This window comes from Phyllopteryx taeniolatus, chromosome 9, assembly GCF_024500385.1.
Source record: "Phyllopteryx taeniolatus isolate TA_2022b chromosome 9, UOR_Ptae_1.2, whole genome shotgun sequence".
NCBI lineage: Eukaryota > Metazoa > Chordata > Actinopteri > Syngnathiformes > Syngnathidae > Phyllopteryx > Phyllopteryx taeniolatus.
Window position 1 is genome coordinate 30,959,794 of NC_084510.1, and position 23,294 is coordinate 30,983,087.

Below are 23,294 nucleotides of genomic sequence, written 5' to 3' on the forward strand. Positions count from 1 at the left end.
AAGTAAAAAAAATAAATTAAATAAAATCTGTTTCATAGTCTGTTAATTATTTTTAATTGCTTCATTTCCATCCATCCATTTTTTAAAATGTAATTGTTTATTTGATTATTAATTATTGATAGCTCAAATCAATTTCGTGTTCACGTCTTTTGACGGTGAATCACAAATGTTCTTTTTTTTTTTATGGCGGTGAGGTGACGACATACATCCGCGACATCAGTCCCACTTCGGGCGGGAAACTCCCCCGGTGAGTCACGTCGTAGCGCTGGCGTCACGGGACCACGGGACCCGTATGTAGAACGCGGAAGTAGACGGAAAACAACATCAGCTGCAGGCGGCCGGATTTACCTACGAAGAAAAGGGGGGGGGAACAAAGAAAAGCTACAGTTTTCATTCGTCTTCGGTCCACAAACATGTCTCTGTTCGGCAAGTGGTTCGGCACCGGCGGCGGGGTCAAGGGAGGCAAGGCGCCCACACCGCAGGAGGCTGTCCAGAAACTCCGAGAGACCGAGGAGATGTTGGCCAAAAAGCAGGAATTCCTCGAGAAGAAAATCGAGCAGGAGACCGTGACGGCCAAGAAGCACGGCATGAAAAACCAGCGAGGTGAGGGCGGAAAAAAAACGGCCTGCGGTCATTGTCGCTTTTGGGGAGTTGCTTTGCTCGTTACTTAGCATGCGTGCTAACTTGGCGTGACGTGACGTGACGTGATGTGGCCGAGCGGCCGCCGGAATCCATTTTTAAATCACGGTCACACTTCGGGCACATCAAAAACCAAAAAGAGAAGAAATAATAAGAAAAACAATGGCTGACGAACGTTCTCACACTCTATACCTGAAAGCACAACTGTGGCGATTGGATTATTAAAAACATATATTTCTTAATTCCCATCCCAGTATTCAAAAAGAGGACATTATCTTCAAATTAACTGTGCAAAAAACATAATTTGATTATGATTCAGTAACGTGTATGGGCCGTAAAATGTCAGAAAGTAGGCAAGAATGTTGATGATTGTTTTCCAAAGTGAAAACAGATATTTGCAAATGTCTCATTTGGATTCAACACAAAGACACTGCCCCTTCGCTTTGCTTTCATGGATGACGACAGAAAACAGAATATTTACTGTTGAGAGGCTGAAATTCGAATGGTTTGGACAATTTTAACTTGAAGCAGGCCTTTAAATGATTAATCGATTCTTAAAATAGTTGTCAATTAATCCGCTGTATGCGGAACGTCGCCCGGCCAAACGGGTTCGCAGACTTCCTGTGTATGCTGCGCTAACGAGCATGACGTAATCCTTTGAAGCCGAACTTGCGAATGTGGTTTTAGTGATTGGCTGGTGTCTTCGAACAAAAGTTAAATACGTGTATTTCACGGATTTATACGAATGCGATATGAGTGAAGCCTAAACTTCGGCTATTGTCGTCTTTGGTGGCTCTGCGGTGACCTCTCGTGTCAACAAAAGACATTGTAGACGTTTAAAGTTCCTTCGGCGCTTTGTGGCGGCCCCGTCGACCTTTGACCTTCACCCGAGCCGGAAGTAAGTTGCGCGTATACCGGATTCGATCATCGATTAGTTGCTTACTTTTGAGTTCTGTTTTCCTAAATGTTGAGGTGTCACAGTGCTTCAGTACATCACTTTAAAAAAAAAAAAATGTACAGAGGAAAAAAAAAAACTTGAATGTCGACATAGCTAAAGTGCGACAGACAAGCGAGCGTCTTTGAATAACGACGTCATACCAAACAAAATGACTCCTCACAGACATCCGCTTGACTCGCACAAAGATACAGTGACGTCCCGCAGCAGGAATGTTTCGATGGCCGTCAAAGAAAAGCTCCAATGTAAAACAAAAAGCACTTCCTCTTCGCAAAAAACTCTACAGCGTAGCGATGCGACAGATACGTGCATCACTGGCAATACTATACATCTAAGCTTGTACTGACGTATTGCGGCATCCGTAGACAATTCTAAACCTTTTCCGAAGGCCTCAATTACTTGCTGATTTGGAGGAAACTGTGCTATTTGTGAGGGATAGGAGGCTTTGAATTACGCAAAGCACGACAAAAAGCGTATTACAGTCTCCTCGTCTCAGAGGAAGGAGGCCGCAAGCAGATGGTCAGATAAACGCTAACAATGTTACCTGGCCAGAAATACATCTTGTGTGTTGGTGTAATCCAATCTGATTGCTGCTGTGTGCCCACTCACAGGCCAAACTGTAGACAGATGGGTTAACGTGACTTGTACGTGGCTATGATGAAAATCGTTCGTTTGGATGTACATGATGTTTAAAGACTTGTTTGTTTTCGACCGGTGCTTAGCCGGTCCAATCGGCTTAGTAGTTTTTCGAGCTGAACAGAGCGTCGGCGCTCGTCTTTTGGGATGTCTGCCCGCTCGGTGAGCCGCAAAGCTGCCGCCGCACATTTTAATCAGATTAAAAGGAAGAGAAAAAGCAAAGAGTCCTGCTTCACTGGGACCGCATCGTTATGGCCTCAAGTGAGGCAGTTTTGTTTGGTTCACAACATTTGGGGAGAAATCTGCATTTTGACTGCGTACTCAGAGGATGTGGTGTCAAACCAAGTGTAATCCTTATCTGATTCTGATCCAGGTTTCTGTGGTCGGCAACGAAAAAACACCACAATGTTTTAATAAAGAACAACAGTACGGTATTTTAGAAAAACATAATAGGGAATACAACCCCAATTCCAATGAAGTTGGCTCGTTGTGTTAAACAAAAAAGCAGAATACAAGGATTTGCAAATCATGTTCAACCTATATTTAATTGAATACTTGATCAGTTTGAACATGAAATATCTTGTCTTTGTAGTGTATGAAATCAATTAAATATAGGTCCAACATGATTTGCAAATCCTTGTATTCTTCTTTTTTGTTTAACACAACGAGCCAACTTCATTGGAATTGGGGTTTTAATACGAGAGTACGTAAATAAACTGGTTTTATAAAGTATATTTACTCTATGTACTGTTGTATTTGTGTGTTGGATGTGTACCTTTAAGGGGCGTGGCCGAGTGAGTGATGTCTGGAGCTGGAGTCGCTTTGCCCGGTTCGTCTGTGCGTGAGTGTCTGAACGCGAGTCGTGGCCTACAGCAGCACGTTGCGAGTCCTCTCAGTGCTTTGAGTTTGCGGCCCACATTTTTGGTACGGTTTCCCTCTGAAGGCCGTTATGACCGTGAAACCCTCAAAATGTTTCATCGCCTCAACAAATTGATGGATAACTCGTTTTCAAATCAGAAGTCAAGGATAATAGTTTGTCCAAGTTACTGCAAAAATGGGTTTGGTAACAACAAAAAAATGCTTTCAGTGTCTCAACGTTATTTATTACATATAATGATGTGAAATTTGGTACAGCTTTTAGCAAGAATCATGGAAGCTGACGCAAATTATTTGCTTTCACGGGCCACAAAAAAAGATGCGGTGGGCCAGACGTGGCCCCCGGGCCTTGAGTTTAGCATGGCCGGTGGAGTGGATCTGAAGTTTGCTCGGAACTCCAACTTTGGCTCGCTAAACAAAGCCCAAAAAAAACTACCCCGCTTACTCGATCGACTACCCCCGCTCCCTACACTACTTGACTAACTGGCTTATTTTAATACTTTACTACCACCCTACTTATTTGACTCGCGCGCTTACTTGACCTTCCGACCCCGCAGCGGCACTGCAGGCCCTAAAGAGGAAGAAACGCTACACCAAGCAGCTGGAGCAGATCGACGGCACCCTCTCCACCATGGAGTTCCAGAGGGAGGCGCTAGAGAACGCCAACACAAACACGGAAGTCCTGAAGAACATGGGCTTCGCCGCCAAGGCCATGAAGGCCGCGCACAAAGAACTGTGAGATAACGCACACGCGCACGGAGCATTTTTGTTTTTATTTATAGCGATGAAATGATAAGTAGTCAATTGAAACATTTTTAAAATATGTATGGAGATTTATTTTACCATTTGTATTATCTACAATAAAGCAATGAAACAATGATTTCATTAGCAAACTCTAAAAACCAATGAACACATTTTAAGTGACAATTTTGAGAACAAAAATAATATTTTTTTATTACTTTATATTTAAGTGGAAAATATTTTAGCAAGATAAATAAAATGTTAAATCAATACAATACAAATACAAAAACAATTTTGCATTGTATTATAATAAGTCAAGTAACAGTTTAGGTTAATGACAAATGAATGAAAGAAAACAATTAATAAATGTTCCAATTAACCATCATGAGAGAACACAATTGGTTAACCAAAGATTTCATAAAATATGTTCATTTTTTTCATTGTATAATTGACACTAAATCAGTTAACCAATTATTTGATGATAAATGCATTTTCAAAATACATAATTCAATTTGAATCACACATGTTTTTATGAAGAAAAAAAGGCAAAATGAATGCACAATGTACAGGACTTTTGATCATTTAATGGAGTGGCGGGCAAACGTTTTTGTTCGGGCGCAATGTTTCAAATGGTCAGCAGGGTCAGGTCAGTCATAGATGACGTTCAACGTGACTTTGTTTCTTTGAGTATTAAAAATCATAACTCAATTTGAAAATGTAAACTTCTGAAACAAAGAATTCTTAGCTTTCTACGTGTGCACGGAAAACGAGGCGTACGTGCGGGCTAACGTAGCGACGTGTGCGTGTCGGGCGGCAGGAACGTGGACAGCGTCGACGACCTGATGTCGGACATCATGGAGCAGCAGGAGCTGGCGCAGGAGATCACAAACGTCATTTCCAATCCCATCGGTTTCGGGGATCAGTGCGACGAGGTACGACCGCAGCGCGTCCTTCTCCGTCGCCGCTTTTTTACGAAAACGACTTCTCGACTCTTCAGGATGAGCTCATGGCCGAGCTGGAGGAGCTGGAGCAGGAAGAGCTGGACAGGAATCTTCTGGAAGTGGAAGGCACGCCGGACGTCACCCTGCCGAGCGTCCCGTCCGTGTCGCTGCCGTCCAGACCAGGTGTGCTCTCCTTTATTTCCAAAATGTAAAAAAGTTTCCTCGAATAAATACGTCCCTCAAAACCTTTGGAGGACCCAACGGCAGGGAACACCCGTTTCTAACGTGCTCACCCGCAATAGATTAAAATCCGCGATATTGAAATCACATTGCAAAAATACATTTGTGTAGTTGTACTCCTCCCACGTTTTAGTACATTTAAACTGATTAAACGACACTTAAATCTATAAAACCATTTAGGTGGCAAGTGGTTGCTTTAGAACCAAAATGGCTGACTTCCTGTCTCTTTTCAGGCATGGCTTCTTGAGACTTTTTTTGTGGGTCTACTCACGACAGACATGTCTACCAAATTCCGTCCTGCTAAGTCAAATTGGCTGAATTTTTTTAGAAAATAATTACTATGAAGAAACGCAATTTCAATTTTGAACCAAAATGGCCGACTTCCTGTGTCTTTTCAGGCATGACCTCTTGAGACTTTTTTGGTTCATCTATTCTTGATAGACTTATCCACTAAGTTCAATGTTGTGTAGTAAAACTGGGCTCACGGGCTGAATTTAAAAAAAGAAAATGAAATCAAAAATCCAGGATGCGCTACCAAGAGTTAGCAAACTTTGTTTCACAATTGAGCGCTACTTGGCTGCTTTCGAACCAAAGCGGGAGACTTGCTGTTTCTTTTTGGGCATGGCTTCTTAAGATTTTGTGGGTCTGCTTGTGATCGTGATTCTCGTAAAAATTCGCTAAGTCGCTAAGCCAAAACCGTTTCAGCGGCGGCTGGTTTAAAAAAAAAAATAATAATAATTACTATGAAGCAAATTTTAAAAGAGTGTCTTTGGCAAAAATGACCCTAAAATGTCTGCCTTGAGCCAAAATGGACGACCGTGTCTTTTCAGTCATGGCTTCTTGACACTTTGTTGTTAATGTACTCATGATACATCTACACATCTACCAAATTTCATGTTGCAAAGTAAAACTTTTTTTGTGGTTTTATAAAATTATGATAATCTGTGTTAAGAGTTCCGTGATGACGTCTTTGTCACGTTTTTGTTCCGTTTCAGCCAAGAAGCGGGAGGAGGAAGACGAGGCGGACATGGCGGACCTGGAGGCCTGGGCCACCAACTAAACTCAAGCGGGCAGACGAGGGACCTCAGGGGTGCTCCCCACCTCGCCGTCACCCTGAAGTATGCACTCATACCAGCCCGTGTCGTGATCGGAGTGCACCAGTGCATACTTTCCAGGTGGAAACAGTCAATGTGAACAATCAGCTCATTTGTGTGCACAGGTGGTACCATCCAAAACCTGAACAATGACACCACTTGGATATTTGTGCTCCTTATATTGTTTTAAAAAAAAAAAGGGGGGGGGGGGGGGAAGACATTTAGGTGAAGATGGAGGGATGCGGAAGCCAATATCCTGTCCTGACATGCAAGTTTTATAATCTCGCGCTTCAAGTTGTGCTGTTCAATAAACGAATGCTGCCAGACTAAACCAGCAAAAACAACTCGCTTGATTGAAGGAGGTAACAGCGGACGAACAACAGTTCCACCTCCACGCGCACGTTACAAACATGCTACAAGATAACGCCTGTAGCCTTTGAAGATGGAGGCCACCGTGCACATTGCATCACTTTGGGTGTGTGTGTGTGTATTCATGTGAGAGTGTGCGTCAGTTTAGTCGGTCGGTGTACCAGGAAATCGGGCACTGACGAAAGTTCTGTGTTGTTTGGAACACAAAAATGACATTAAAATACCTTTCTTTTTTTAACTAATTCATTTTTTTTGTAATTAATTAATTATGGCGGCACGGTGTGCCACTGGTTAGAGCGTCTGCCTCACAGTTCTGAGGACCGTGGTTCAATCCCCGACCCCGACTGTGTGGAGTTTGCATGTTCTCCCCGTGCCTGTGTGGCTTTTCTCCCACATCCCAAAAACAAAAACATGCATGGTATGTTCATTGACAACTCTAAATTGCCCGTAGGTGTGAATGTGAGTGCGAATGGAAAAGATAGCTGGCATAGGCTCCAGCACCCCCGCGACCCTTGTGAGGATAAAGCGGCTCAGAAAATGGATGGATTAATTAATTGTGAGTCGTGCGTTAAAGTCCCACCCCTAATTCATTTGGGTGTGTGCGTGTTTGTTTTACATGTTTGTGTCTTTCTGTAAACTTGTTTGTGTGTGTGACAGTGTGTTTGTGCGAGAATGTGTGTGTGAGTGTTTAAGCATTTGTGTTTTTGTGAGTTTGTGACTCTGTGTACGCGCGTCTTTCTGAAAGTGTTTGTGTTTTTTTATGTGTGGGTGAGTGGGTTTGTGTGTGTGTGTTTGGGCAGTTTTGTGCGAGTGTGTGTTTGTGTGTCTAAAATGGCTCCCATATCTTTGGTTGGAGTTGAGCGTGTGTAAAAAGTGCAGTTAAGGATCGGATTTATCACGAGCGTCCGTCTGTCAATAAGTGATCGATCCGTAGTGAAACATTTGCCACGTTGTGATTGGTTCATCCTTCGCATAAACAAGTTCAAGGTCCAATCGTGTTACAGCAGAACGGTCCCCTACAACGGGGACAACGTCCAAGACGAGTTCATATTTGGGTTAAAATATATATTTTTTAAAGTCTGTCTACTAATTCATGCTGTTTTTCTATTTTATATTTTTAAATGTATGATGTAAAATAGTTTTGGACCCCCCCCCCCCCCAAAAAAGAGTGTTTTTTAATTAAATAAAGGCTAAATTAATGCATTATCTTTATAATACATTCTCATTTTAAATTGTAGTTGTAACTTAATTTTAATTAATCATTTGATAAAATATTTATTTGAAATGTATATGGAAATCGGTTTTATGACTGTTTTATACTTATTTGCAATAATTTAATCAATTATTTAATTAGATACATTTATTTTAATAAAATTCAAAAAAACTAATTTGACAGAAGAAGAAAAATGCATTATTTTAGTAATTCATTCTCATGTTAAAATTGTATTTAAAAAAAATAATAATTATTACATCTTGAATTAATCGACCTATCTAATGAAATGTGGGATCTTTGTATTGGTAAGATTGTTTTTCACTCGTGTTTTATTATTTACAATGAATTTAGCAATTATTTCATGCGCTAATTGACTCAAAATTGATGCTGAAAAGTATCTGGCAGCGGTGGGATTCGAACCCACGCCCCCGAAGAGACTGGAGCCTTAATCCAGCGCCTTAGACCGCTCGGCCACGCTACCTTGACTGCACCTTTCGTCGCATTATCTCAATGTATCCTATGAGTAGTGACCCCATATTGTGTTTTTGTTATCAAAATTGATTTGGAACAAGTTAAAATGTAATTTAAATAACTAGTTGAGTAACATATTAAGTCTTGGTAAAAGCTTTCCAGATATCTGACTATGTCACAAATATATGCTTTTATGCTGAAGCAATGAGCAATGAATGTTTTTTTTAATTAAAAAAAAAATAATTTTCATTAGTAACATGTCAAAACATTTATTGTAACAAAGTCCATCGACTCATACCTCAAACAGAAGTTCATGATGGCAGCCTTCCAGATCCAGAATTATTATTTCACTGACTATTATTTGATGAAGTAATACCTGAAAAATAACTAATTGTTGTGTTATCAAACTTAACTCTGGACAAAAATCTAATTGCAACCAAGTTCATCGAGTCATACCTCAAATGAAAGCTCATGATCAGAGCTTTCCAAGGTCCACAATTGCTTTCTCAATCCACCCTCATGTAATGACATCATGACAACAAATATTTTTTGTTCTCAAATTGGACTTTAAACAGGTCAAAAATCTACCAGGAATTGCATCCAAGTACATCAGGTCACACATCAAATCAAAAGTTTTGTATCATACTTACCAGAGCTGTGATTGTCTTGCCAATCCGCCCTCACATTATGAAACAATGACCCCCCCCCCCCCCCAAAAAAAAATACAATTCTTGAAAGTGGCACAGCGGCAAGCGCTTAAAGACGTGAGAGGAGGAGCAGCTGCTCGCAGCTTGATCGTACAGGACACCCACAGAAACCACTCAAACTTGCAGCACTCGGAACAACGGAGACCGACGTGGACTAACACACTCCAAATGGCCTTCAATGATTTGACAATCACAATCAGAATCATCTTTATTTGCCAAGTATGTCAAAAAAAATAATACACAAGGAATTTGTCTCCGGTAGTTGACAAAGATGTTTTGCCTTCTGCTCATTTAGCACCAAGCGTCCATGGAAATATGTCTCTTGTGTTCTGTTTAACCATTCAGTGTTAGTTTGCAAAATGCTAAATCATCATTCACAGGTGGTTAGTTCAAGGAAGCCATTTTAGGTGGTCTCTGCTACAAAATGTTCGTTTGCGTAAACACACCTCGTGTTTGCTCTATGTGAGTCCATGTGAATGTTTGTGGGTTCGTGTAAGTGTGTCTTTGGATTTGTGTGAAGTTTGTGTGCGCATTGTGTTTATATGTGTGAGTTTTTGGGGAAACCCCAATTTATTTTAGGGGTGAAGATCGGTTTTAGGGGTGCTAAGACAATAAAACTTCACCATTAACACAGAATACCAAATAAATTGGGAGGGGCTTGAGAAGTTTTTAGGGGCCTTCAGCCCCCCTAAAATAAGCCTAGTGACGCCACTGGTGTGTGTGTTTGCGTGTATTTTTGTTTGAGTGTATGTGTCTTCGTGTAAGTGTTTGTATTTTTGGTTATGTGTGTCCCTGTCTTCTATTTTACGTTCTCTAAAAACATCCGTTGTGCAATACGGTATATAAGTAGTCGATAGACGCCGTGTGAGCGTTGAACAAGATGTGTCGTAAAAAGCGAGTACGTGAGTTAAAACTGTCCGACCGGTTCCACACGATCCAGTTCCTCCCACCCGCATGCTGTTCTTGAACGCATCATTCCCAGGGCGTGTCTATGCCATCTACCTGACCAATCACGTCACGGGTATTCGGGGTGGATGTACTCCCTCAACCAATGGGATTAATAATTCGCCCACCGAGTACCGCCCCCAACCCGGTAAAGCAACGAGGGTTGGCCGGCGTGGATAAAAAGCCCGGCGACATGTTTCGGTCCCTCCTCTCTGCGTTCGCACGTCGGCCAGGCTTCTGCCGCTTCGCTCAACCGACCCTCAGCAACACGCCGACGCGTAAACATGTCCGAGAAACTCCCCTTCAAAGTTGGTCAGTGGCGCGTTGTCGTTCTTAAGCATTGAGTTTTGTACGCGTGTGTGTGTACGGCGAGGGCTTCGATGGATAGTTAGCTCGCTAGCATGTGCGGTCGGCACAATGATTACGAGACGTGAAGTTGTTTTTTTTTTAAACACACTTTTATCGCGCTCGTAACAACCTCGCGATCCACGCTAACATTAACGCTCCGTGTGTTGAACTGCACAGACAGCGTGTGTGTATTTACGTCGTGTTGGGCGAGTTTTTGTTTTTTTCTTTGGGGGGGGTTACATTTCGCAGTGAGTGAACAATTTTGAAACTGGTCGTCACAGCTGCGTTGGATTGTGGATATTGTAGTTTGCAAATGTGGCGAAGTGACGCGAGTCTGTGTATTTGAACTTCAATTCCCATGATCCTTGGCGCCCCGCCTTTCCTTGCCTGCCTGATTGACAGCGGCAGACTCGTAATGCACGCTGCACAATAAAATGCAACATTGATGTAAATTAATGAAAGTTTGTATTTATTAAGTCAACTCAATTTTACTTAACTCTAACTGAGATATGATTTATAGTGATAATGGAAAATTTTTGAGTTTAAAAGTAATGGGGCAAAAATATTGAATCTTTTATTAATTAATAGGAAATATTGTTAATTATCCTGTTTGTTTTTACATTTCCTAGTCCTTTTTGGACCGGCTGTAGCTACATGGTGTTTCAGTATGGGATATTAATTTGTAATTTCTTTTTTTTTTTTTTTTTCCTTCTGCTTGTTCAAAATAAAGTTAACTCATTCATATGTATCCATTTTGTGATCTTTTTATATTTTTTAAAGACTTATTTCACGGCCAATTTTATATTACGTATTTAAGGATGGGCGAGTTCCCATGCAAGGCATTGGTACTCTGGTACCGATACTTAGTAATGAAATAGTAATGCACTTTTAAAGAATTAATTTACTTTTTTATTTTTTATTTATTTTACTGACACAAAAGCTCTTCATGGTAGCAGATGTTTGTGAATGTGTCTGATCATTTTGCACATTCTGGAGTTGTTTTTTTTCTCTCCCCCAATCGTATTAACAAAAGTCATTCACATTTCTGCATGGGAATCTTATTCTTATATACTGTATTTTGTGTCATGTAAGGTGAAAAGCACGCGTTGCTCAACACCGTGCGGTCAGATAAGAGCAAAAGAGGCAAAGTCCGCACGTCCGTCAAAAGTCAAACTCGTTCAGCGCATCATCAAAGCGGCTCGTGATTGATTTACTGCCTGTCAATCTGTCCCCCAGACCTCCAAAGCGGTTTCTGTTTGACCGCCAGTTATCAGTGTTGGAACGTCACGCGGGTAAAAGCAGGAGTGTACTGTTTTAGGGGCTATTTGGGTTTGAGGGAAAGCGAAATAAATCTGAAATCTCTTTTGAACTGTTGTAAAGTTTGCCTTCAAAATGTCCGATTTTGTTTCTCTTAAACCTGCACAAAGCTACATTCCATCTGTTCCAGTTATCAGTATGGTACAAGTAGAGATGTTTGCTATCACTATTCACTCCTGAGTACTGATACCGCGAGTACTCTTGATACATAAAATACCAATGAAAACAATGAGAGATCGTTGTGAACGAAGACCTTTCTTTCTTCCTGACGCACATGATGATCGGCCAATGTGTCAAACGGCCGCACTGTAGCTTGTTTATTTTTTGCTTGAAGTATCAGTGGCTGGTATCGACAGCCCTCACGAGTCCCTGATTCCTTGAAATAAAACCAGGTTCAGCCCGATACCGATACCTGGTATCGGTACTTGATCGTACAAGTAGCGCTAGCGGTATGCGGGGCTCCCTCTAGTGGTTCACAAAAGAGTCCCTGCCTAAATCGAGTTGACTTGTATTGAAGGTTTTAGCCCAAAAAGTATGGCATTTTGTGATGATGATGATGATGATGATGATGAGGTGACGTTCACGTTTGTTGTCCGTCCCTCAGCTGACGCCAGCCTGGCCGAGTGGGGGCGCAAGGCCATCGACATCGCCGAGAACGAGATGCCGGGCCTGATGAAGATGCGCGAGATGTACGGCGCCTCCAAGCCGCTGAAGGGCGCTCGCATCGCCGGCTGTCTGCACATGACGCTGCAGACGGCCGTGCTCATCGAGACGCTCACCGCGCTCGGAGCTGAGGTTTGCGGGCGAAACCGTTGGAATGCTTTTGTGCGAGCGCCATTGGTGCTTCTTTTTCTCATGAAACATTACAAGGTGTTTGCGTGTGTGGCTTTTCTCTGTGTGTGTGTGTGATTGTGTGCATCGTCTGAGATTGTGTGTGTGTGTGTGTGTAGCCTCTGCGTTTGTGTGCATGTAGCGTGTGTATGCAAATGTGTAGCATCTACGTTTGTGTGTGTGTGTGTGTGTGTGTGGCTGTTTGTGTTTGCCCAGCATTTGTGTTTAACATCTGCGTGCGTGTAGAATCTGTGCGTGCGTGTACTCTTCGTTTGTTTGCGTAAAATGTTGTTGTGTGTGTACTTCGTTATACAGGTGTCATCCCACTTGTGTGTGGCGTGATTGCGTGTGAATGTTGTGTTGCCCCTTGAGGCGTTGCAGCGCAGCCGTCCGTGTTGCGGCTGTGTCAAAAGGCGGCAAAGAGCAAACGGCGGTCGTCTGCACTGAGTCGACGCGACGACGATGATGACTCGGCGTTTTGTTGACCGCCAACACACATTCTGAGATTGTTCTCAGTCAAATACCACTTTTTGCTAATTTTTTTTCTTTCTTTAAAATATTGTCTCCCCCCCCCCCAGGAAGATATTTGCAAGCATAAATTTTTTTTTATCCAAATACTCGATTTTGTTTTCCTATCACAGGTTCAAAGAATACTCTCTATTTGTAATATTACCACATTATTCTCGAATGAAACGTTCTTTGGGGGGGTGGGGGGGGGCATCTTTTGATACGCAGGTTTGTGTTTTCATAGAAACGACACTTTGCATTTTGTTTCTTCTTTCAAATATTTTCCCCCAAAAAGACTTTTTTAAAAATGTTCCCTGAGAAAATATTTTTCTGATAAGATTCCAACAAATACAACCCCCCCCCCCCAATACTTTTTAACTTTTAACTTTTTCCTTGTGTTCGTGTCCCAGGTTCAGTGGTCGAGTTGTAACATCTTCTCCACTCAGGACCACGCTGCTGCCGCCATCGCCAAAACCGGTGTACCAGGTGACCAAAAAAACTTGACCTTTACAGTGTTACCGCACAATTTGGCAGGTTTTTCAGCCGTTGTTTGATAGGTTTTTACAGTGCAGTGGACCCCGACATTCATGAGTCCGCATTCAAATTCACTTTTTTGGGCTTTTTGCCCGTCTATGGTGTTTGGCATTACATGTTAGCATGAAGCTAGTGGACTAAATGCTAAAGTTTGGTTGAACAATTTGACCTTCAAATATCGAATATTTCTTTGATTTGTGTCCGTGACAAACGGAAGAAGAAAATGGATGACAAACAGCTTGAAGCAAGCACACTTAACCTCTTATTTGGAAAACTGCAGGTGAGCGAGAGAGAGCGAAAACGGACCCTCAGGAATACTTGTAAAAAAGTGTTTTCAATGAATGCATGTTTCTAAAGTGTGCGGAAGAACCTCCTATTGAGGATTTTCACCTGTTGCGGGTGGGCGGAACATAACCCCCACAATAAACGGGGGTTCACAGTGTTTGACCTTTATACTGCCGACACACAAACGACCCGCCTTGCGTACGCAGTGTACGCGTGGAAGGGGGAGACGGACGAGGAGTACATGTGGTGCATCGAGCAGACCATCTACTTCAAAGACGGACAGGCGCTCAACATGATCCTGGACGACGGGGGGGACCTCACCAACCTGGTCCACAGCAAGTACCCCAAACTGCTCAAAGGTACACGCGCGCGACCGTGTAGCGCTCGACAGTCTACAGTTAAAGCGTTAACATTTGTGCCGGCTCATCACATCACTAGTGGCCACCGTATGCGACCTTCGTGACGTTCAAACACTCACGAACCAGCCCGTGACTATTCTCATTCACGCGCGTCATTTGGTTCTCGGGCCATCGACTCGATCGCAACTGAACTTTTCTGTTCGTCTTCGACGTTCTTTCGGCTGTCGTCCGAGCAGGCGTCGTCAGTTCATGCGACGGGGCTTCGCACTCGGCTCTCCCGTACGCCTCGAAGTTGGAGCATAAATAGTTGAGTTTTGCGCACAAACGCTGGCCAGTGCGTCCTCACTGAGCTTTGTCGCGTGAACTGATGACGCCTGCTCGGATGGGGAGCGAAACTTCTCCGAAGACAAACGAACCAGTCGAGTCGAACAACCCTGAGAACTCAAGAATGAGAGAATAGTTTTCCAAGGACACCCGCATAATCGCAACACACAGTAAATGCCGTAGGAATTTCAAAGTTGACGGTTTTTGTGAAGAAGTTGTATTGTTTTGATAAATGTATATATTTTAGAGGGCGGTGGGTAGTGATATGAAAGTAGGTTACGTTTTGTTCAAGTAAAAAAGTGATCTTATGAACAGTTGTAGTTTTATAAGCTAGTCATAACAAAGACAAGTTTCATGAGGAAAGTGCATTTCAGAAATACAATTCCATTGTCAATATGAGACCTTTTTATTCATTTCATCTTAATTGAAAGATTCTTGTTCTTTGTTCTTCGGGTGGCAAAGAATTGTATTTATGGCCAATGTGCCGCCTGTTCGAATTCCACTTGACGAATACCAAATGTCAATGAGTTGCTTCACGTATTGTTAGCCCTTGAGCAATAAAGCAAATGAGCGGAGCGGTTTTGTCAGCACGACGTTGAGGCGTCGCAGCGCGCTCGTCCGCACACAGTCGACACGACGACGGCGGCGACGGCTGCGTCTTATTGGGCGGCAACGTGGACCGCCGCCCGCCCGCCCGCCGTGTTTAAGCGTCCGTGTGTGTCCCAGGCATCCGCGGCTTGTCGGAGGAGACGACCACGGGCGTCCACAACCTGTACAAGATGATGAAGAAGGGAGAGCTCAAGGTGCCCGCCATCAACGTCAACGACTCCGTCACCAAGGTAACGGCTGACTCGAGTCCACCATACATTTTGAAGTACAAAGACTTAAGGGAAAGGAATACAGAAAAGAAAATAGATGGTTTTTTGTATTTAGGCAGGCAACAAATTGCTTCTTCTTTACTATTATCACGTCATTGATGATGATAAAAAAAAAAAAAAAAAAAAATCCCAAAGAAACGCATTTTCTTGAAAAATTAGATTTTTGGGAACACCTTTTTTCCCTTGGGGTTCAGATACTATTTGTCTAACTTTTTCTCAGGTGTAGTAAAGAGACATTTGGGATGTTTTGAATACGTTTGACTTTCTTTTCTCAATCATTCCTGTAAAATTCCTACACCTCGGAAAAATGATTTTGTCCCGCAAAATGCAAACATTCACGCAAGATGACTGCTTTTAAAAAAACGACTTGAAAACAAGTTTATTGGGGTCTGAAAAATACAACTGTACTTGGAACAATTTTTTTCTCAAATATAATCATTTTGGTAAGAGTCCTATTCTCTCAACAATTTTCTTTGTCGTAAACACGATAAATATATGTATATATATATATAGGCTTTCAAATATATATGTTGTCTCTTCCTCCCTTTGGGTTTTGAGGTTCCTTTTGTTGTACTATTGTCGACGCCTTCGTACCTAATAAAGAATGGTTTTGACGTGACCGCGTGAGAAGGTGCGATTTCTTCCCCTCTTAGAGCAAGTTTGACAACTTGTACGGCTGCCGCGAGAGCCTCATCGACGGCATCAAGCGCGCCACCGACGTGATGATCGCCGGCAAGGTGGCGGTGGTGGCGGGCTACGGCGACGTGGGCAAAGGCTGCGTGCAGGCGCTGCGCGCGTTCGGAGCCCGCGTCATCGTCACGGAGATCGACCCCATCAACGCCCTGCAGGCCGCCATGGAGGGTAAGGAACTGCTCATCACCCAAAGAAAGCAACAACAAAAACACCGCAGCGGCAGCGTGATGCTTTGCAGCTGGAGGCGGGACCTTTCTCACCGCGGAGGGAATTATGAAGTCCATGTTAGCTAGGCCTGTCACCATAATAGTTACTAGATCAACTTATCGTCGGAGGAATAAAATGGATACGATAGTTTTTCCGGACTCGATAAATTACCGTCGTCGTGGTTAGCCGACCAGAGTTGGACGGCTGCGTCATTAGCCGCTAGCGGGCTCGCGGAACGCCGGCGTTGGCGCCGTCCGCTACGCCGCAGCCTCGCTCCATGTGCAAGCGCGTCCATTCACACTTGTGGCAAAATGAAGTGAAGTGTTGTGTTCGCGAGCTAGCGAGCTCCGCTGCCGCGCAGTCGGTCAATGTGTATTTGATTGACCTGGGTTTACATGTTATGCGTCGATGGTAGAATGTTTTGAAGGATTTCTTTTGGTTTGGTTTAGGCTTCGAGGTGACCACCATGGACGAAGCCTGCCTGGAAGGCAACATCTTCGTCACCACCACCGGCTGCGAGGACATCATCCACGGGCGGTAGGCGGCGCCGCGACACCAACGGTCCCCCGGGTCGCTGCGATGGCATTTTGCTGACGTTCGTTTGCGTCCCCCCGCAGTCACTTTGAGGGCATGAAGGACGACGCGATCGTGTGCAACATCGGACATTTCGACTGCGAGATCGACATGAGCTGGCTCAACGACAACGCCGCAGAGAAGATAAACATTAAGCCGCAGGTTAAACAAACCGACAAAGGCTAATGCATCCGCTCAGAGTAATGCTAACAAACGATGCAAAACGCCATAGACGGAAAGATATTTGAGCACGACTTGTATCTCGAGGCACACGTGTCTTCGGAAATGACAAAATGAGGCCGCAAAGCTCACTCCCGCAACGTTTCAGCACATTTGCATTTGAAGGCAACACAAATGAATACAAACTGGAGCGAAGTGGATACACGACATACGAAAAACTCATTGAAATCATTTCACTGTTTTCTTTTTGCAGGTGGACCGCTATCGGATGAAGAGCGGGCGCCACATCATCGTGCTGGCCGAGGGCCGCCTGGTCAATTTGGGGTGCGCCATGGGACACCCCTCGTTCGTCATGAGCAACTCCTTCACCAATCAGGTGCCTTCGCCAACCATTTCAAATTGCCACAGTAAATACGAAGCGTCGACTTTGAAAACTTTCCTCAAAGTAATGTTACTCCTTACATTTGATTACTATTTGATGACTTTTCTTCATTTGGAATGAATTCATCAAGAGGACCCTTGGATCTTTCCTCCAAAAGTGAATTCAAACCTAAGAACATTATTTTGGAATGAACCAGTTCTTCGTTCGACAATTACCGATTAAACTGTTAACAAAACAACCAATTCGTTGTGTGTTCATGTGACCGCCCACGTAAGGGAAAGTTGCATACGAAAGTCGAAACTGTACAAAAGTCCATTTGCTCCAAAGAGAGCCAATCGCAAGCATCGGCTTTACAAGTGATACATATATATATATATATTGCAAATTGTAACCATGGAAATTTCCAAAAGCAACTAATTAATTTACGCATGGAGTACATTGACATAAATGTTGTAATTGAATTACATAATCTCCTTACATGTAATTGGTTACCCAAAACTGTAAATATATTTGTGTTCCTAATATTTGTGCGTTTTGCGGTGCAGGTTCTGGCTCAGATCGAACTGTGGACCAACACGGCCAAGTACCCCGTGGGCGTCTACTTCCTACCCAAAAAGGTCAGACTGCGTTTAATACGGTAGAAGGTTCTAGAGCCGTGCTTTGCAAACTTGGGAAATGTATGTAAATGTTTATTTTTTTGGGGGGGGGGGGGGCGCACAAAAACAAATGATGCAAATTTAAGTTACATTTCAGAGAAAACTAAAGCCACTTACGTTGACGTTGTACAGTTTGGTTGAATTGGTGATTCTTTGGCCTACCACTAGAGGGAGCCTGCCTCACAAAATGATTACTTGTATATCAATTGTTTGAATTATTGTTTTTTTTGCTGTCAAGTCCGGTAAGCCGGTAAACTCCTCCCGCCGCAAGTCACCGACAGCTTTTCTTTTTACACACACCATCATCATCATCGTCATCATCGTCATCAATGCTGCTACACTTGTCAAGGGAATCAAACCAAAAGCGTCCCCCAGCGACGTCTTGTATGATCGTCTGAAAATTACGAGGGTTTGTGTGTGTTGGGCGGGGGGGGGGGGGGGTTATACTGCTAATTGCAAAGATTGCCTTCTTCATTTGTCTAATCTGCGTTTAGACAAAGCGATTCATACACGTATGACGATACGATGTGCAAAGTTAAGCAGCCCAGACACCTTGGAAGAGAAAAACAGATAAATGCCGATAAGATTGATTCATATTCTGTTTGGGGCTATGATTTTACATAGGTAAATGGGTTTGTTTTGCTTGTAAATAATTTGCAAAATACCGTGACTAATCATAAATGCTAGTTTTATATGGTAGTGGTCCACTTATGCAATCCTTTTGAAATGCATGTTAATCATTACGTTGTGGTCATGCCCAAAAGCGAAAGAGGGTTAGGGGCCCCCTTACAATAACAACTGGCCCCCCTTAGTCGAACAAAGGATCAAATAAGAGTCGAGGCTGTTTTTAAAAAATAAAAAAATAAAAAAATGTAATGCCGCAGACAAACTTCTGCTCTCACAGGAACATATTTAGCATGTATCATATTTTGAGTCACTGTCAATGGAAAGTGTGGTCGGCCGCGCTCATGCTCATACCTCCGCCAAATCGCGTTGTTGCTCACACCGGCGCTACTAGTGCAAAAGTTAGTCGGTATCTCACGACAAGGCGAGCTACGACTTGTGGGAAATTTCCAGCGCACTATATAGGCTGCTGAATTTGGGACCCCTCTACAAAATGGCGTCTCCACTATGATTGCGCTTCAGACGACATTTTGCCTTTCAGTTATTTTTGTGGGGGAGGGATTGTTTTTTGGCTGGTTTGTTTTGAGTTCCTGTTAGTTTTCAGTCGTTTTGTTTTGTGCTCCCTTTTTTTTCTATTTCTGTCACTTTTCTTTTTTCATTTTGTTTGTTTTCTGTTTCCCCCCTTAAGTCAAGTTTCTTTATCTAGTCCTTAATCACAAGTCTTTTTTTTTTTTGTTTGTATTTTTTTTCTCTTTTTCTGAATGTTCCCTTTTGTGTTTTTTGCACGCGCAGTTGGACGAGCAGGTCGCGGCGGCGCACTTGGACAAACTGGGCGTGAAGCTGACCAAGCTGACTGACAAGCAGGCCAAGTATTTGGGGCTCCCCGCGGAAGGACCCTTCAAGGCCGACCACTACCGCTACTGAGGAGGGACGACGACGGAAGACGACCGCCGTAGAAACCCGAGCGTCCTCGGCGGCCGCCGCTTTTGCTCATCTGCTGCCGTTCCCTCTCCTTAACGGAATGGGAGGCCCCCCCCCCCCTGCCCCATCCGGACCGTTAGCCTTTTTAGCCAGCTGACGAGTTGCTGCGGCCTTATTCCGGTTCGCACTTAGCGGTCGCTCGGACCGCCATCAGGTCAGAGGAGAGGATTCCTAATGAGGTCTTAATCTTTCATTACTGTAATTAATTGAATTTGACTTGAACGGTCCCTTTGGCGACTGCGCTCTGAACTCGGACGCTTTGCAGTGTCGGTGATGATTGTTGACAATAAACACGGTGAGTGACTTTGTGTGTGTGTGTGTGTGTGTGTTCTCACTACCAAGGTGTCAGCACATTAGCTTTGCCTTAGTTATACGGGAAAAGAAATGATACAGAAGATACAGAAACATTTTGCTGTTTTTTGAGATGTCAATTTCATATATTTTCACAAATCGATATTATTGGTCGTTCCCCAAGTGGGGCTGCCGTTTCTACAAATGATTGGCTTATCAAAAGTGTTGAAAATGGCTCGCTCTCTTGGTGATGCAATGTTACTGTAACTGTTGCTCGTATTGTTTAGTTTTCCTTAAAAGTGATTTGGTTTTTGATGTGCCAGGAAATCTGACTGACGCCAGCGATCGTGTGTGTGTGTGTGCACACTACCGATCTAAAGTTTTAGAACGCCCCAATTTTTCCAGCTTTTTAAAATTGTTATGCAGTTCAATTTCTCATTTTATTCTGAAGCGAAAGCACAGAACAAACGATTCAAGTTACAAAAGAAGTCATGGAATCAATCTACAAACCAAAATGTTTTTTGCGTGGTGCGTTTTAAAAGCCGGGCGTTAACTGATGACGCCATCCACACACTGCGCTTCTTCTCCAGCAGGTGGCGGTGTGCACTGTAAAATGTCATTGGAACAATTAAAAAATTGGATCACGTCAGTTTGAAATACAACTAGATCAAAAGTCCAAAAGTAAAGTCGTGTTATAAATAAAAGATCGCGTTCAAGCCCCGTTTTGAATATTTATCAGCAAAATGTACAGCTTTAGCGGCTTGCCTTTCTGTGACCCTTCCGGTCTCTCTGTTCCAAACTGCTGACGAAAGGCAGAAAAGTGGACGTCCTGGGAGTTGCAATAGCACCACTAAGCAATGGGGGTGCACTAGCACTACTAAATATGCATTTCATATTTGTAATTTGTTTTTTGTTATTATATCCATCCATCCATTTTCTGAGCCCCTTATCCTCTCTCGGGTCGTGGGCATGCTGGCGCCTATGCCAGCTATCTTCGGGCCAGAGAATAAAAATTGGGGGTCCGGTTTGGTGGCCTCAGAATTGCATCTCTGCTTTTTGCAGACGACGTGGTTCTGTTGGCTTCATCGAGCCGTGATCTCCGACGCTCACTGGAGCGGTTCGCGGCTGGGATGAGATTCGGCACCTCCAAATCTGAGACCGTGGTCCTCAGTCGGAAAAGGGGGGCGTGCCCTCTCCGGGTCGGGCATGAGATCCTGCCCCAAGTGGAGGAGTTCAAGTATCTCGGGGTCTCGTTCACAAGTGAGGGAAGAACGGACCGGGTGATCGACAGGCGGATCGGTGCAGTGATGCGGACTTTGTATCGGTCCGTCGTGGTGAAGAAGGAGCTAAGGCGAAGCTCTCGATTTACCGGCGGATCTACGTTCCTACCCTCACCTTTGGTCACGAGCTGCGGGTCGTGACCCAAAGAACAAGATCCCGGATACGAGCGGCCAAAATGAGTTTCGTCCGCAGGGTGTCCGGACTCTCCCTAAGAAATAGGGTGAGAAGCTCGGTCATCCGGGAGGGGCTCAAGAGCAGAGCCGCGGCTCCTCCGCGTCGAGAGGAGCCGGATGAGGTGGCCGGGGCATCTGATTCGGACGCCTCCCCGGTGAGGTTTTCCGGGAGGAGACGCCGGGGAGACTACGGCTGGCCTCGGGATCCCCGCGGAAGAGCTGGGGAGAGGCCTGCTAAAGCAACTGCCTCCGTGCCCTGACCTTGGATACGTCAACGAAGATGGATGGATGGAAAAAATCCAAACAAATTTACTGTTAACTATTTCTTTTGTGCTTTTTGTATTATTGGGAATTTTTTTTTAAAAACATGTGTTTGAGAGATCCAAACAAATTATTATAGTTTTTAATATATTACAATCTGGGAAAAAAATACATCTATTTTTATTAGATTTTTATTTTATTTTTTTTTTAAACTAAAAGCTAAATTTATTATAATTAAAGCAAACATTTCCAAATGTATTGTGCTATTGTTGGACAGGAAAAGACTACTAATGAAAAAAAAAAAAGTATAGAATATATCTATCTATATATATATAGATATATATATATATCTCCATCCATCCATCCATCCATTTTCTGAGCCGCTTCTGCTCACGCGGGTCGCGGGCGTGCCGGCGCCTACCCAAGCTATCATCGGGCAGGAGGCGGGTTCCACCCTCAACCGGTCCCTGGCCAATCGCAGGGCACATACAAACAAACAACCATTGGCACTCACATTCCCACCTACGGGCAATTTAGAGTTGTCAATGAACCTAGCACGCATGTTTTTGGGATGTGGGAGGAAACCGGAGTTCCCGGAGAAAAGCCACGCGGGCACGGACGGGGAGGACATGCAAACTCCACACAGGCGGGGACAAAAACTAATATATATATTTGTATTTTTTTTTATTTGGTTTTCTAATTTTTACTAGTACAATTTTTTTTAACCATTTCTACTTTTGTTTGTTCCTTTTTGTTTGTTTGTTTTTTTAATGAAAAAATACATTTCCTATAATGTATTTTCTTTATTTTTTATTTACTATATCTGTGATTTTGTCTTGAAAAAGTTAAACTATTTTAATTGTATATTTTTTTATTCATTCAATTTGCTTTTGTTTTACTGGAAATGTGAAAAGAAAACAATTTGTTGCTTTTACTGTAAGAAAAATAATGAATTATTGTCATTCTTAATTATTTGTTCTTGGTGTTTATTAGAAATATAACAATCAATAAATAATCATTATTATTTAATTTCTTAGTTTTTTATTTGGAAAAATAAAATTTCATTTCTGGAAAATGTAGCTTGATTATTTTAAAATATATTTTTTAAATTTATTTTGCTTTTGTGTTGTTGGAAAAAAAATTTACATTTGTATTCTTTGTTTTGTTTTATTTGTATAATAAAAATGAAAAACAAGATATGTTTTGTATTTTCCTTTTTGTTTTTAGTATTAAAAAAATGAGTTTTGTTCTTTTTTTTAATTGAAAATATTTTTGATTGTATTTTTTTGTTCTATGTTTATCATACATTTTGAAAAGTGACAAAGAAAATGTTTAATTTTCCAAAACGAGTTCGCGTCGGCCCGTCAGCTGCGTCTCGTTGAAAAACGGCCCGCGTGATGCGGGACTCGTTGCGGCTTTTTGGCCTTTAAAGAAATGTCAACTTTTCAAAATCCACATCAGTCTTGACATGTTTGCAAAAAAAAATAAAAAATTCCCTCAAATGTCAAAAATGGTTGCCTAAATCCAAACCCCCCCCCAAAATGAGCGGAATGCGGCCGACTTCCAGTGGGCGGAAGCGTTCGTAAATCACTCCAACAACAAAGGTCGTCAATAAAGCAGAACAAAAATACTAAATTTTCTGGTGTCCACATGCTGGAGCGTAAATCTGCCCTGCCAAGGAACGTTTTGCGGTAAAAACAGATTAGACACGATTTGGTGACGTCCCCCGTCAACTGCAACAGCGGACGAGAAAACGTTTTGCTCTTCAGCGTCAAGGAGCAG

General features: G+C 43.0%; 2 protein-coding genes and 2 non-coding genes across 5 annotated transcripts; 3 read left to right on the forward strand and 1 right to left on the reverse strand.

Annotated features, from left to right (window-relative positions):
- Positions 1 to 257: 257 nt before the first annotated feature.
- LOC133483935 (charged multivesicular body protein 4b-like) lies at positions 258 to 6,733 on the forward strand. 2 transcript variants are annotated; one of them, XM_061785834.1, is made up of 5 exons: positions 266 to 603; positions 3,664 to 3,841; positions 4,665 to 4,779; positions 4,845 to 4,971; positions 6,024 to 6,222. In XM_061785834.1, the coding sequence occupies exons 1-5, from the start codon at positions 414 to 416 to the stop codon at positions 6,086 to 6,088; spliced, it is 675 nt and encodes a 224-aa protein (XP_061641818.1). In that variant the 5' UTR covers positions 266 to 413; the 3' UTR covers positions 6,089 to 6,222. The 2 variants fall into 2 exon arrangements, with proteins under 2 accessions (XP_061641817.1, XP_061641818.1); XM_061785833.1 differs by having other exon boundaries at positions 258 to 603; positions 4,665 to 4,971; positions 6,024 to 6,733.
- A 1,370-nt stretch (positions 6,734 to 8,103) lies between these two features.
- On the reverse strand, positions 8,104 to 8,185 carry trnal-aag (transfer RNA leucine (anticodon AAG)). The gene has a single exon. It is a non-coding gene; the product is annotated as a tRNA-Leu (tRNA).
- Positions 8,186 to 9,978: 1,793 nt separating this feature from the next.
- ahcy (adenosylhomocysteinase) lies at positions 9,979 to 19,814 on the forward strand. Its single transcript, XM_061785819.1, has 11 exons — positions 9,979 to 10,139; positions 12,097 to 12,287; positions 13,241 to 13,316; positions 13,856 to 14,008; positions 15,059 to 15,171; positions 15,864 to 16,071; positions 16,560 to 16,647; positions 16,728 to 16,845; positions 17,117 to 17,239; positions 17,791 to 17,862; positions 19,318 to 19,814. Exons 1-11 carry the CDS (start codon positions 10,112 to 10,114, stop codon positions 19,447 to 19,449), a joined length of 1,302 nt encoding a protein of 433 aa, XP_061641803.1. The 5' UTR covers positions 9,979 to 10,111; the 3' UTR covers positions 19,450 to 19,814.
- LOC133484248 (small nucleolar RNA SNORA17) lies at positions 12,683 to 12,819 on the forward strand. Its single transcript, XR_009790333.1, has one exon. It is a non-coding gene; the product is annotated as a small nucleolar RNA SNORA17 (small nucleolar RNA).
- Positions 19,815 to 23,294: the final 3,480 nt, after the last annotated feature.